At 47.4% G+C, this 15,725-nt stretch overlaps 1 protein-coding gene across 2 annotated transcripts in view; it reads left to right on the top strand.

Annotated features, from left to right (window-relative positions):
* The first annotated feature begins 9,161 nt into the window (after positions 1–9,161).
* Positions 9,162–15,725, top strand: part of CACNG3 (calcium voltage-gated channel auxiliary subunit gamma 3) — a 67,845-nt gene continuing 61,281 nt past the window's right edge. The window contains exon 1 of one of the 2 annotated variants that reach the window (XM_083414041.1): positions 9,162–10,912. In XM_083414041.1, the coding sequence (XP_083270167.1) occupies positions 10,702–10,912 (211 nt within the window). In that variant the 5' untranslated portion in view covers positions 9,162–10,701. The remainder of the gene's footprint in view (positions 10,913–15,725) is intronic. The other variant, XM_083414040.1, reaches the window with a different exon arrangement.

Raw genomic sequence — 15,725 nt, 5'->3', positions numbered from 1 at the left:
TGAGTTATGGTGGAACGGGCCTCTTTCAATTGTGCAGGAGTGAGACGCCTACAGACTACAGTGATCTACTGGGTGTAGAAGGGATAAGGCCTGGTCCTGTACAGAAACTTCTATGCTAGTACCAACACCTTGAACTTGCCCCTGTAGCAAATTGGCAGCCAGTGCAAATCCTGGGAACAATATGTTATATGTTGGCAGTAGTTTCCCCCACAAGCAACCTAGCCACTGCGTTCTCCAGATGCAGCCTCCAAACTAACCCCAACTTTTAGTTTTGGTTATAGCTCCCACTGTGCAGGCTGGGCCTGATAGAAGCTGCCTACCAACACATCTGGAGGACACAAGGTTGGAGAAGGCTGCTTTGGAATGTGGCCAACTGTCTGTGGTCTTTGGTGCCAATACAACAATCAAGAGGATGCCATGGCAGTATAAGAGATACTGGGACACTGGCATGTAGAGAACCATGGGTGCAAATACACAGCTTGTGCAAACCTTGGAAATCATGGCCAATGCTGGCTTTGCTGCAGAAATGTGACAGTCCACATACCAAGTGTCCAGATTCCTAAATAGAGTCCCTACTTCATAGGAAATTCATTGTGTGTAAAGCAACATTGAACAACCATGGCATCTAAGGGTGTTCTGATCCATCTTGGATTTTGTCATCACGGAGATGCAAAGACCAAGGTGATAAGGAAGGAGGCCTGGTGTGTCTTGGAGCTAACCTGAAGCAGGGGCACAGTCAGGACAGCCCTGGAGTTGCTGGTTTCAGGACCAAGGCTAACGACCTCAAAGCTGAGGCAAAAAGACAGCATAGGCCTGAAACAACTACAATATTTTATTACCTGGTCAGCCTAAAAGCTCCACCCCCTCAGTGCTACACCTGGCTAGCTTAAAAGACCTTTTCAGATGCAGTTATTGGCATCTACTAGGGAGGAGAACCTGGGGGGGGGGCAACTCCAGCTCTCAGCATTGCTGACCATTGGCCATACTGACTAAGGCCAATGCTCAGCATCTGGAAGTCCACATCCCCACCCACAACATCCTCCACCTTTGCTACAATTCTAATAAGGCACAACAAGCACTGATGTGACCAGACAGCGGTATCCATGTTGGCCAACGTAGTGCTCAGAACTAGGAAATTGCCAGGATTTTGTGTCATCCTGAAACATTGCCACAACAGCATCCAAGACCCATGGGAGAGGTGGGGGAACAGGTTCCCTTTTTGCATGTCAAATTCTGAAACCCTGAAAGCCATTTCCAGCCCTTAAGAATGGGGGAGGGGGAGTAATTTCCCTTCATTTCGTTTGCTGCAGCTTCCTCTAGTGACACGTTTGGCTTTTGTGACACTTCCCTTAATTATGGCAACTGATGACAAAACCATCGTGACAAATGACTCAGCTCTTTTTCGAGGGTGCAGCAAAGGAAGCCTGAAGCCGGCTTCCTCCGCTTCCTAAGGTATATCTGCTTGCGTGGGCACGAAACGGGCAGTGAGCGGCTCTATGCCATCGGCCAGGCTGGGCTGAGATGGGAAGCATCCAACAGAATGATTGCTCAGCCTTCCCTGTCACTTTGGTCTTGCTCATCAGAGAGAAGATGTGGCCGCCTCCTTCATGTTTGGGAAGAGTGACCAAGAGAGGCAACAGAATGACCTTCCCAAACCTTCTCCTCAGGCTGCCTTTCATTCATCTCATTTGCATTACAATTCTCTTCATTAGGCCTGAGAGGATGTATAGCAAATCAATTAAAGAACGGGACTGGCTGAGACTGCAGCAAGTCGGTTCCTTCAGCAGATACAACTGGGATTTAACTCACAGGGCTAGGAGGAATCAGAATGATATGGGTTCAAATCCCAGTTTGGCTAGGAAGCCATATGGGGTGACTTTGGACAGTCATTGCCTCAAAGCAATGTGCACAGGGGGGCAAGGTAGGTACCAGGTGGGCAACTCTGGGAGCATTCCCATCTTGCCCCCTTCCTCACCTGGCTCAGCAAAAGCATTCTGAACTCAGAAGGAAATCTCAATGGCAAAGCAGGTTTACAGAGGAAGAGGCAGGCCTTCAGATCCCAAGAAGTGCAGGGCTTTGTAGCACTTCACATTCTGCCCAGAGACACTGCAGAGCTTTTCCAAAAGTGGTGAGAGATGGTCCATCCAACCTCTTCTAGTCAGCAGTTCTGCAACCTTAGTTTGCAGTAGTGATGTATGGAAGTGAGAGCTGGACCATAAAGAAGGCTGCTCACTGAAGAATTGATGCTTTTGAATTATGGTGCTGGAGGAGACTTTTGAGAGTCCCATGGACTGCATGAAGATCAAACCTATCCATTCTGAAGGAAATCAGCCCTGAGTGCTCACTGGAAGGACAGATCGTGAAGCTGAGGCTCCACCTCATGAGAAGAGAAGACTCCCTGGAAAAGACCCTGATGTTGGGAAAGATGGAGGGCACAAGGAGAAGGGGACGACAGAGGACGAGATGGTTGGACAGTGTTCTCAAAGCTACCAGCATGAGCCTGACCAAACTGTGGGAGGCAGTGGAAGACAGGAGTGCCTGGCGTGCTCTGGTCCATGAGGTCATGAAGAGTCAAATACAACTAAATGACTATACGACTAAACAACAACAACAAAGTTTGCACCAGGAGAAGTTCCCAAGCCATCATCAAAGAAACCTCACATACAATGCATTGCAGTAGCATAGCTAGGCCACTTATGGCCACAGCCAGGCTATCTCTGTCCAGAAGAGGCTGCTGATACAATACATCATCCCAAGCCGGCAATGAGAACCATTTCCCCCCATTTTCCCTTGGTGACCTTCACATTGCTCCATGCTCCTCTTGAGTTATTTTCCCTAACTGGAAAGTGTCCTGGATATGTAACAATGCCGCTTGTTCGTCTGGATGGGGACATGTGGGGATAGGCAGGTTGTCTTCTTCATGGCTAGAGCAAAGTCCTCTGTGCAAAGCTAAAAGACACAGGTGCTGCTCCTTCATGCCTCTGTCCTTGCCAACCTCTACTTTCGTAGAAGCATAGAATTGTAGAGTTGGAAAGTAGCCCCAAGGATCATCTATTACAACACCCCTGCAATGCATGAATCACAGCTAAAGAAACCCTGACAGATGCCCATCCAACCTCTGTTGCAAAACCGTGAATGAAAGAGAGTCGACCACCTTCTATGGCAAGCTATTCCACTACTGAATAGCTCTTCCTATCAGAAAGTTCTTCCTAATAGTGTTAGTCAGAATATCTTTTTTCTTTGTTCTTTTTTGTAATTTGGGTCCATTGGTTTGGGTCCTGCCCTCTGGAGCAGCAGGGCAATCTCAGAGCAACCACAGTCTTAGGAGAGACAATTTGGGAATTCTGAAGGTCAAGCAAGCAAGGATATGTTGGGGTCTGGGACAAATTGCTCAGGTGATGAGAAGTTGGTTCAGAATGGTGGGATGCAAAGAGGTATATAAATGTAAACATTTTGTAGCACTTTTCAACTCCCTAGTTGTATTTTTCAACTTCCTAAACTGAAACTCAGAAGCTTCAGCCGAGGTGAAGCAGCTGAGGATTTTTCTGAGGAAAACCAAGTTTTGGCAAGGCAAACAGATTTCTCCTGGCTGAATCACACATTTCTGGCTTGATTGACTATTGCAGGTCAACATTAAACAACAAAACTTAACTTCCATACAAATCACGTACACCCACAATGTTCTTGCAAAGGGGCTTATGAGTACTGGCAGGCATGTAGGCACGTTTTAAATGCTTTTGTTGATATTGCAGTATTGTGATTATTATTTTTAAATGCTTTTGTTGATATTGCGGTATTGTGATTATTATTTTAAACAGCTGCAAATAGAAATTAATGTCTTAATATATTTGAGCTGGGGCTTACTGGGGCTCAAGCTCCTAGAATTGCTTTTCAGGGTCAAGAACTCCTCCTGGAAAATGTGAAGTAAGGAATGAACATGTGCAGAGTGACTTTTCCTCATCTCCACTGATTAATCTCAACCAGTATCAGGGATTGTTGCTCAAACCAGGAACCCTGATGGCTCAGGCTGGACCCTCATCCAGTAGGACCTACCTGGGACTCAGAGCCCTGTTCTGGTACAGAAAATGAAAGGGGTGTACAGCTGGAGGTCGTGGAACAGGTGAGCAATATGGAGCGACTGCCTGTCAGCTCCAACGCTTTGTACCCGCAAAGTACTTTAAGTCCTTGCTTGCAGCTGGGTTGATCAGGCTTTTTCACAGGCACCTCTCCTTTTCCACTGTGGTCATAAGATCTGGAAGCATGCATAGCCTGCATTGCTCCCTCAAGACAAAGTTTTCCTCATGTGAGTGCTTGAGCAAACACTGATGGCAATTCCTTTCTTGCAGAAGTATTTCACTGCACAAATTAATCTGGCATTGATGCACATTGAGGATATATATTTAGATATATTCCCTAAGTTCATATATGCACTAATGAGGTCTGAACTGGCAGAGACTGACCAGGGGCCATGATGGATGTGGCTCAATGAAACAGTCATCCCAGTTTGCAGCAGCTGTGAAAAAAAGGTGGATTCCATCTTAGGCAACATTAGGAAATAAATTGAAAATAATACTGCCGACATCATAATGCCTTTTTATATGTGGTGTGACTGTGGAGTCCTAGTTGATGCACCTCAAGAGGGATATTGTAGACACAGAACGGTAGCCACTAAAATTATCAAGGGACTGGAGCAGCTCCCCTATGAGGAAAGATTACAACAATTCAGGCTTTTAAATTTAGATAAAAGTGGGGGGGGGGGGGCAACAGCCATGTGTCCAAGACAGTGGTCTTCAACTGATGGGTTAGGACTCACTAGTGGGTCATGGTCTGATCTAAGGTTGGTCTCAACAGCAGCACTACTGCCATACAAATATATGGTGAAAGATTAAGAAGTGGATCCTCAAATGCATTTTTGAGTTAAAAGTGGGTCTTGGGTCTGAAAAAAGTTCTGGATGTAGGATAATAATACACGGTGTGGGGAGAGTGGAAAGGGAGAAGTTCTCACGCTTCCTCTCTCTCATACCCACACCCATTAATGTCCCATTATTCAGGGAAGACGACAGAAAGTGCTCTTTCACACAGCACGTAATTAAACTATGGAATTAACTCACAGAATATGTAGTAATGGCTACCAATTCAGGGGGCTGTAAAAGAGGGTTTGGAAAATTCATAGAAGATAGGGCTACCAGCCATGATGCCCATATACCACCTCCATTGTTGGAGGTGGTGTACCTCTGAGTACCAGTTGCTGGAGAGATAGCAAGTAGGGAAGATAACAGTTGTGGCCAGGTCCTTCTGTTCCATGTTCAGGTCCTGATATCCCAGGTTCAGCTTGCAGGCTTCCCAGAGGTATCTGGTTGACCACTGTGAGAACAGGGTGCTGGATAGATGAGCCTTTGGTATGATCCAGCAGGGCAAGTTCTGATGCCAACCCTTTGTTGGAGAACATGCTCTCCAAGTCTAGAGTTGGATACAGTCACTCATAGCCCTGATCTCATCTGGAGAGCCAGACTTCCAGGGCTGGCCTGAGCCCCACAGAGAAATGAATCACCATGTTAATCCCAATACAGCCAGAGGCTTTTTGGTGGCCTTTATCAAAGCTGTTTCTTGGCTTCACTGTCCTTGCTGTGAAATGGGAATGATGGTGCCCTTTAACTCACAAGGGTGTCACAAAGCCAAACAAGGAAAGTCTGGTTTCTGCTTTGCTGTCATAGCAGAAACCATTCTGCTTCCATGCCTATCTGTAATTTCCACAATGCATACCATGTCCAAGTAAATAATTTGCTTTCATATCACATACATGCAGGTTTAAAATAACCCTTTAATTCTAGAGCGGTTTTGGCAGAGATGCATTTTGAAAGGTTACGTGAGTCATAATCCAATCCAAACAGCAGCAAAAGGAAGCTTAAGAAATCTAACGACCATAAGAGCACATCCAGAAGGAAACTCGGCTGGAGAGATACCATCCATTAAAGAGGGCAAGAGTCACAAAATGCCCCATTCAGGGCACCTGTGAATTCGGCTGTGTTTTTATGGTGTTTTTCCATGGTGTCACTTGAGCAAAAAACCAAAATGCAAGAGCTGGTTCCTAGGTAGAAGCAGACAGTTGTTAGTAAGCAAGAGCAATGCATTTACCTGTCTTGAAGACAGTGTGGGAGCTAGAAGGGTAACAAACACCTGAGAGAGAGGGTACCTGGGAGAGAGCAGGATAGGAAGGGGTGAAGCTGAGCAACGAGTATGTAGACTGAGCTTTTGCATTATGAAGACTAAGAGCCTCAGCCAAAGATGTCTTGCTTACATGCTTCCCATTGGGGTACCTGGCTGGCCACTGTGAGACGAAGATGCTGGACTAGATGTTCTTATGTTCATCATTCAGTGTAATCCTAAATTGGAAGACATAGATATACATTGAGGCAGGGAGGGAATGTTGAGGAGTGAGGTCAGAGGGCAACATAATGCCTAAAGAAAAGACAATGACAATTACATCCAAGCAAAATAGTCACAGTGGCCATAAACAAAATGCTGGTGGTGAGGACACAAACATTCTAGCATGGCTAAACTAAATGACATGAACAGTAGAATAAAAACTGAAAATCTCCATTCAAGCCACAGGTGACAGAATTGAATTTCCTGTTAAACTGCAAATCAGTCCTTTCACACTGGAGTTTCCCTTTGATCTAACGTGGCTCTTTTAAGAGACGAATTGGACTGTTCTGTGAGATTGAAATATTTTCCCACTGGTTTCTGAATATTGCCTTTCTGATGTGATTTGTGCCCACTTATTGTTTTGCAGAAAGCCTGACTTGTTGGTCTTGTGTAATCTGCTTTGCTGGCAGATTATATTGCATATAATCTACCATATATTTTGGAAGATGAGCAGGTGAATGAACACACTGATGTTGTGGGTGACATTGCTAGGTTCTATAACAGTGTTGCCAGAGTAGATATGTGGACAGAGCTGGAATCTGGGTCCATTGCAGGGCCTGGTTCCTGTCTTTATGTGCCTGTTATGTGGCCTGTTGTTGCTGGTGAGTAGCTAGTTTAAGTTAGAGGTGGGGGAGACAGATGTAATAAATTAGAGGCTTACCTTCCCCAAAGGCTTATGAAAGGGAAGAATCATTATCCTAGATGGGCTGTAGATCCTTGATTATGACATTATGAGCTTGGGGGGGGGGGCAGTCTGAATGATGCCCTAAGTCCCTTCCAGTTCTTGGGGTCCTGTACCCAGTGAGGGTTAGACTCTAATGTAGGAGATTGCTGGACTGGTCAGACAAGTTTCGTTGTAAGACAATGACCTTAGCCAGTCACTTAAGTGTCCTCATCAGCATCCCAAAATAATGAGCTAGGTTGCAAGTGGCTGTGCCTTCCAAGCTAATGGATGGGTCTTTCCTCCACACCACCTCTCCTAGCTGCTATGTAGGAGAACAATAGCCTGCATGGTCTGTGTGAACTGAGCTTGATAGCAGGCTGGAAGCGGGAGACGCAGACATGCTTGCTCTGTGCTGGATCTAAAGCTGCAAATAATGTAGAAGCATTATCTTTTCAGGGTGTTAGTGTTGTGAGCCCCTCCATCTTATGATCAGGTTGTGTATATATGTGTAAATAAAACAATATATCCTAAGGACAGCACAGTCTCTACTGACGTTCATTCCAAGGAACCCAAATTTGGGTAAGCACTGGAACCCCTGGAGTCTCTTGCCACTCAGAGACTGGGGTGGCATGTAACTATTCACTGGAGTGGTTTCAACAAAGACGGTGGGTGACAGAGAGATGTTCTGCCATTTTCCATTATGGGTCTGTGCTACAGTGGATTATTCCTAGGCACCTGCCTGCTCTTACTAAACTGCTTTTTCACATCAATGGGTGGAGATTGTAGCCTAAGAAATGACTGATGCAAATCCTTAAGCTGTGAGCCTCTCTTTGATGAGTCAGAGCAGATGCCGTTGTACTTTAGGGCTTTGTTGCAGACAATGGATTTTGTAGCATGTTCTGGATGGGAGCTAGATGCATGTAGATACATGTCCTTAGTAGGGTTCTGATATAAAGTTGAGCTTATATATCCATTTTTATGTCATTGCACAGTCATGTTCAGAAAGTGACGCTGCCACCTGGATGGGTCTAGGCTCAGGTGGATGGTGAGGTGGAAGTTCTGGTGGAATAGCATAAGCACTGTGTCCAAATGATAAGGATGGGGGACAGGAACTGAGAAAGCAAATGGTAGTTCCAAGCTAGCCATGAAAAAGTTAGCAGACTGTGAAGCCATGTCAACCTCTATGGTAGTGCCACAGTTCTGGTGCTCCAGCATAACTAGCCATCAAACTCTGTCACTTTATACTTACCTATAATTACCTCAATTTGGGGGATAACAGGCATCTCCAACCTTGTATGTGGTCACCTTAACTATTTTAAATCCTTATGGGCTGTCTGGAGAGTCCATGTGGTGTGGTGGTTAGAATGTCAGACCAGGACCTGGGAGAGCAGGGTTCAAATCTCCACTCGGCCATGAAGATCACTAGGTGACTTTGGGTCAGAGGGGGAGAACCGTGTAGGCCACTTTGTGAGTTCTTTGTAGAAAAATGTGGGGTGTAAGTGCGATAAATGAATACGCATTTCATTTCCTGGTGACATCACTTTGCTCCATCCATTCCCCTCTGTGGGGGAAACTCTATATTTATCTATCTACAGTATATGCCTATTTAGGAGTACCTTTCACACATTTAATGAAGTGGACTCTAGTTCACAAAAGCTTGTGCCATAATAAGATCGTTGGTCTTTAAGATCTCACAGGGAAACAAAGGGCTCCAAGCAACTTTGCTAGTAAACTAGCACTTTGATTTTCCTTTAGTCAAAAGTAGTGAGATGGTACTCACATGATAGTACAGGAACACAGGAAGCTTACTTATACCAGGTGAAACCAGTAAGTATTTTCTACACTGACAGGCAGCAGGAAGAATATATTTTCATGCATGCTTTGACTCCTGCAAAGATGGGACTAGAATTTGTTCTCCTCTAGTCTTACCAGGAGATGCAGGGTTTTGAATCTGGGACCTTCTGCATGCAAAGCAAATGCATTTCCACTGAGCTAGGAAACATAGGAAGGAACATAGGGAGCTGCCTAATACAGCGTTAGCCCATTGGTCTATCTAGCTCTATATTGCCTACACTGATGGGCAGCAGCTCTGCAGCATTTTAGCTAGGGGTCTATCCCAGTCCTACCTGAAGATGCTGGTGGTTGAACCTGGAAACTATTGTATGCAAAGTAGTTGTTCTATCCCTGAGCTTTAGTCCTTCCCCACAGCATCTTGATAAACCTGTGGGAAAGTTTTTGTGGGTGTTATAGGAGAGAAGTGTGTGTTTGTGTGCGTGCACATGCCTGCGTGTGCATACCTCGTGTGCCTTGCTTGTGTGCGTGGGGGGGAGGGGGAGGGAATTGAGTTCCCTGGAAAGCCAAACCCCCCGCCTCGAACTCGCATGTAATCAGCCACTTTTCTACCTTCTTCTCGCCTCGGTTCTTCCTTCCAGGCAGCTGTGCGATCTCTGCATCACTCTCTTCCAGTATTTTGGGAGGGACATGGGCAGCTGGGACAAGCAGCTGCTCACCAGTCCGAGTGTCAAAGCTCAGCTGCAGGCGGCGGCAGCAGCAGCAGCAGCAACAGCAACAGCAGCAGGAGCAGCAGGGAAGCGCCTCGCCTGCTGATGGGAGCAGCCATCCTCCTCCTCCTCCACCTCCTTCACCAAAAAGTTCCAGCAGAATCCCTCCTGGAGAGCGCCGGAGGCGAGTGGGAGGCGCCTCCTTACATCACAGGGAGCCGGAGTCTAGAATCGCGGGAGCTGTCCACTTCAGCACCACCACACTCCAGGGCACGGGCAGGCGCGCGGGGAGCTGTCCGCTTCAGCACCGCGGCGCCCGAGCGGGCGGCAGCAGCAGCAGCGGGAAGGGAGCGGCCCTCTCCAGCCCAAGGAGCCCACCCACCCCGCTGCTTGGCTGGGGGGAATCCATCCCTCCAGCGCCGAGCTGGGGGCGGGCCTGCTCAGCACCACAGGGGACCCGGGAGTGACTTCCCTTTCCAGTCGCGGGCTCCGCACCTCTGGCAGTTTTCGCCGCCGCCGCCGCCTTTGCTTGTCGCTTCAGAGACGGGGAGGGGGCTTGGGGCGATCTCCTCTTCTCTCCATCGCCAGTCGTGGGGGATATTTCCACCCAGCTGCTTTTAAAGCACCTATTTCTGTCTATTCCAACCGCATCCTCTCTCCCACCTCTTCCTCTCTCTAGCACACACACGCAGACACACACCGTGTTGATCTCGAGCTCTTTGGAATTTTTTATTTATTTATTTTTTGCTCTTGTGACAGGCGTCTGGCTCTCCCAGGCTGAACGAAGGACAAGCCGCACGCTTCTGAGCCCGGCGTGCGGGGTCTGGATCGGGGATGAGCAGCAGGCGCCTGTCTGGATCTCAGCCTCATGCTCCATCCAAGAGGGGCAGGGAGGAGATCCCTCGAAACGCAGAAGACCAGCACCTGAGGAGCCCACGGGGTCCCCCTCCTCTGGTGTGGAGAGCCCGGTTCGTATAGAGAAGGGGCAGCCCTTCCCCTGCATGCCTCCGGCCCCCTAGCTCCATGGGAGTGTGAGCGACACCTTTGCCTTCTTTCTCCCTCTGCCTTGCCTTCCCCTCCGGTTGGCTGCCCACGATACCATGCATCATTATGAGGATGTGTGACAGAGGTATCCAGATGCTGATCACCACCCTGGGAGCCTTTGCAGCGTTCAGCCTCATGACCATCGCGGTGGGCACAGACTATTGGCTGTATTCCAGGGGGGTGTGCAGGACTAAGTCCACAAACGACAATGACACCAGCAGGAAAAACGAAGAAGTCATGACCCACTCGGGCTTGTGGAGGACCTGCTGCTTGGAAGGTATTGAAACCCAACTCTTTGTTGCCAGCTCTGGGCTCTCCTCGTCTTTTGGAAGTGAGCTGGGATGGGGTGAAGGGAGGACTGCTGGGACTAATGTTGTAGCACAGTCAGGGGAAGTGGTGTTGCTTCCATGGGGAAAGTTTGGCTTTGCCTGAGAGATGCAGAGAGAACCCACAGCCCTAGAAACTTCCCTTTGGGCCCTTAGAGTCTCAAGCCTTTGCCTGGGTCTGCTTCTAGCTTTGGACTCTGCTCTGACTTCTTTTTGGCTAAACATTGCAGTGTGGGTCTCAGGACACAACACCGAGGTGGGAAAGGGCTGTTGCACACTTGTGGGCTTCAGACTGGGACATTTGGTTGACTACTGTGTGAGAACAAGATATTAGAATAGGTGGATCCAGTTGCAGGGCTCTTGTGATGCTCTTACGGTGTCCTGCTCCATTATTACATGTCTATATGTTACAATCTATGCCAGGAAGACAGGCAAGCATTAGATGGTCAGGTAATGGCAAAGCCAGGCCCTGCCCATTGAGAGAGTAGGAAGGGTTGAGAGAGAAGGAAGAATATATTTTCATGCATGCTTTGACTCCTGCAAAGATGGGACTAGAATTTGTGCCGCAGGGTAGGCTGGGGTGACTGTTTTCTCTGACCAGGGCTCACTTGTTGCAGAGGTGTGTGTGTGTGTGCATTTAACAAAAGGTTCCTTGGGAAACTGATCATGAACCAAATGACCATTGAGGAAGCCGAGGGGTTTTTTTTGTTTTGTTTTTAGTGTTGTGGTGTTTTAGTTAACCCTCCTTGGCTGTGGAGATGGTGTGGGCATTCAAGGAGTGTTATTAGGCAATGACAAATACCAGCATTCGAAGGAGCACTTGGATTCTGGGTTTCTCCCTTTGTGTTATTGAATGTCACCTTCATTAAGATCATGGTGTGAATCTGGGGGGCTACAAAGGGACTTCTACAATATGACAAGAACACTTTATACTGTCCTCCCTCCCTCCCTTCCTTCCTTCCTTCCTTGGTCTCCCTCACACTCAGTTTCTCCTGTTGTCACAATAGTTATCTGTATGTTACAAGAGAAAGTGATTTAAGCCATATACGTAAATAATCCCAGGAGGTACATTATGTTCCCCACCACCACCATTCCCCACAAGCAAGACTAAGTAGACTAGCACAGCTGCAGGTTTTTAAAAATGAGCTAATCCCCACCCCCACCCCACCCTTCTCTCTGCTTCAAGCCACAGAGGTTTGGAGTCTTTCTCTGTCTTTACGCACTGTTGCAAGAGAATGCTGATGTGGTCCATTAGCCCGGTGGTCCTCAAACTTCCAGAGAGCTGGGCCAAAAAGGAAGCCAAATTTATCTCTCAAGCTGCCTGTTATCAGGAGCTTCAGTGAGTCATCAGGGAAGTGTTCCATGTCTCTGCCCACTAGTCTTTAACCGCTCCCCCCCCCCCCCAGCTTGTGTAGGTGGATAAATGCAAAGATCCCACTCTTTGGCAACTGCTGCATGAAGCGACGTGGGGAGAGGGTGTTCTCACTGCCCACAGTCCCCTGTCAATGCCTCTTCCCTGTGTATCCCCCATCCAGAAAACCTACTCTAGCTTATATATAGTCTTGGCTCAGCCTTCCTCATATCTTTCTGTAGAAGCTTCATTTCACCTTTTGCAGCTGATCATTGCTCCAGGTGGGCCATGTGAAGAGGTCCATTGAAGGAACAGGCTGTCTAATGTCTATGAGAAAGAGGCAGGCAGCTCAGTCCAAGGTCAATGGGTACTCAGGCTAAGGAAGGTCATGAGAGTGAAGGGGGGAGGGGTGGTGGGGGTGGTGGGAGTTGAACCATCCTTCTCACCTCTATGCCAGAACATGAAACAAGCACACTCCTTTTTCCTGGAGCAACTGATGGTCATTCTGTAAGCCAAGGACTTAAGAGAGACAGAATTCTTCTGCAACCCAAAATGTCCAAAGGGGGGGGGGGTAAATAAAAGAGGAAAGGATGGAGTCACAAACATTAGTTGGTCCAATATTTATTTATTTAGACAATTTGCCCCCCCCCCCCCGCAAAAAAAAACCAACCAACTTTTTGTCCTTACACTGGACCAAGCTGAGTGCATTCACACGGCATCCAAATTGCTCTCAGGGGAGAGAAATTGAGACAACCCCCATGCTCATGACTCAAGAGTCCCAAATACCCGAGTCTTTGGCATCCACAGTACTCACCAGCAAGGCTAATTCTATTGCTCTTGATGCTAACTGCTGCTCCAAGATTTGGTTTTAGCAGTAGTACGTATCTAGGAGGTAGATATTTTCAGGACGCAGCTTATTTCTGTTGTTGTGAGTTGTTTTAAACTGTTTTAACTGTTGCAACCAGCTCAGTGACTTTAGGGTGAAGGGAGGGTGGTGGTGATGACGTCCCATTTTCCTAGAGACAGAAAATTATGGGGAGGCATCACTTGGGCCTGCGTCACAACGTAAGTGCCTTGGAGCTTAAGAGAGGCTCCAACAGGCATGTTGGGCAGTAACTTTCTTCTGATTGAAGCGGTTGCTTCTGTTGCCATCAAATGCTGTGTCAATTTAACACCTGGCTGTGAATGGCTTTCTGGCTGCCCAGTGCTTCATTAGCCTCCTTGTTATGCATCTCTGGACTGGGAAATTATCTGGCTCCGTTGATCAATGGAAGGATCTGTCTGCTTCGAATGTGATGCTCAGAGATCTGAGTAGAAAGACTGAGAGGCAATTTCTCTTTCCCTTTTCCTCGCATGCTTATGTAGTTTGGAATATATGTGATTTAAAGGAATGGGATACAGATGCCATCCCTATGTTGCAAATGGTACTATGTGTGTGTAGGGGGCTTTATTTCGAATCTCAACTCAGGCAAGAGCTTGCTAGGTGTCATTAAGTCAGATGTTGACAGGCAGATTAGAGTGTTGGACTAGGGCCTGGGAGAGACCAGTGTTCAAAATCCCGCTAAGCCATGAAGCTCACTGGGTGACCTTGGGCCACTCACTGTTTCTCAGGCTCACCAACCTCACAGGGTTGTTGTGGGCATAAAATGGGGAGGAGGAAAACTACATTGAACTCCTTGGTGGAAAAGATGGGATAGAAATGCAGTAAATAAATAAAAAAAGTAATGAAATGGTTTGAGCGACAACGCTCATCAGCCCTGACTATGGGCTGTGCTGCATGAGACTGGTGGGAATTATCCAAAACACAGAGGTGGATGGGAAACAAAGCTGAGAGTGGCTGCCTTAGGCAACCCTCAACCTGCACATTTTTGGTGCAATATAGGGATGATGATAATATCAGACTACCTTTCAGGGTAGTTGTAAGGATTGCTGAGCTGCTGTTTGTGGAGTGCTGTGAACACCTTCAATGTCTATGTAAATTAACAGTAAATATTGTGATGGTGATTTTACTTTATCTCCATGGGAGCAAGCAAAAGATATCCAAACTCAAACAGGTGTCGGGAAGCTCAAGGTCATTCCTGAAAGAAGTAGCTGCTCTTCCATGTTTAATTCCTACCTAAAATGGGAGACACTTTGAAGCTCAAGCTAGAGAGTGCGGATTAATATTTCTTCCAACATCTAAACAGAGTGGAATCAAATTTATCCTCCCTCTACCCCCCACTACAAAAGCACTGAGGCTTCAAACAATGCAATAGAGTTGCCAACTTTTGAAGCAGCCTCTGTAGCTCTGCCTGTAACGGATGTGAGCAGCCTCATCTGCCGACTCCTGCAGGTCCAGTGCCTGTTAAAGGCACAAGAGCAAACCAGGCCTCCTTTTCTCCCTTGCCCTTACAATCCAATCAATGGCCAGTTGTTGACAACCCAACATTGTTGAAGAAGACCGGCTTCTTGTCACGAGAAGGTGCAGGCACCCACTTGCCCTTTGCCTGGGAGTTTGCTTTGTGATCTGCTGGCTGGTGTGGTGCTCGAAGAGCCGCAGTTTCCTCCAGCAAAATTTGAGCAGCAAAACTGTCTAAAGGGAGAGGGAGGGGACAATTTGCCCCCTCCTTTCCCAGCTGAGCTTCCCATGAACGGGTCAAGTACGTGGCTGGTGGGAGAGTCCATTGGGTCTGGTTCTTGAAGCCAAGGAGATGCTTCTGCTGAAGACGAGAAGCACATGGCAATCAGGGGCTTCTCTAAGAAATCATCTGGGTGTATTCTCAAGTATAAAATCCCAGTGCTAGCTAGCTCACTGTTCCAGATGGCCTTTAATAGTGTTTCAAAAGAGGTGCAGAGAACAGGGATGGTGAACCCTACGGCCCTCCAGGTGTTGCTGAACTCTCATCAGCACCAGCTAGTGTGGCCAGTTGTCAGAGAGAATGGGATTTGTAGCCCTTGCCCGTGCTGCAGGCAGTAGTGAGTTACGATGACTAAATGGAGCTTCCATGAACAGGAGGAGTCTACCTGTGAACCTCAGGTGCTAGAAACAAGCATTGTATCCATGTGTTACTTGCAGGTTTCTCAGATGCTTCTGCTTGGATGAATGTTGGGCTAGATTGAACTTTGGTCTTTTTCGTTCAATATTACTCCCACGTCAGGAACTCTTATCATCACGATTTCCCTGAGTACCATGAGCATTAATAACACTGAGAGAGGGAGAAAGGTACACACACACACACACACAGAGAGAGAGAGAGAGAGAGAGAGAGACTTCCTTTGTTGAAGATGCCCATGTCTGCAGTATCCACATTTCTGCATTTTGAAATGTGTTAAATGTGTCTGACTCCAAGTGCTCTAAATGTTGGCGCTCAAAGAGTCAGCACCAACAGATCTAGTAACCATTCCCGTGAGAGGGGCATAGTTATGCTTTTGCA

The sequence above is a fragment of the Podarcis tiliguerta genome, assembly GCF_965153285.1.
Source record: "Podarcis tiliguerta genome assembly, chromosome: 14".
In the NCBI taxonomy this organism is placed as follows: Eukaryota; Metazoa; Chordata; class Lepidosauria; order Squamata; family Lacertidae; genus Podarcis; species Podarcis tiliguerta.
The sequence above is the reverse complement of the archived record's forward strand: the minus strand, read 5'-3'. Positions and strand labels throughout refer to the sequence as shown.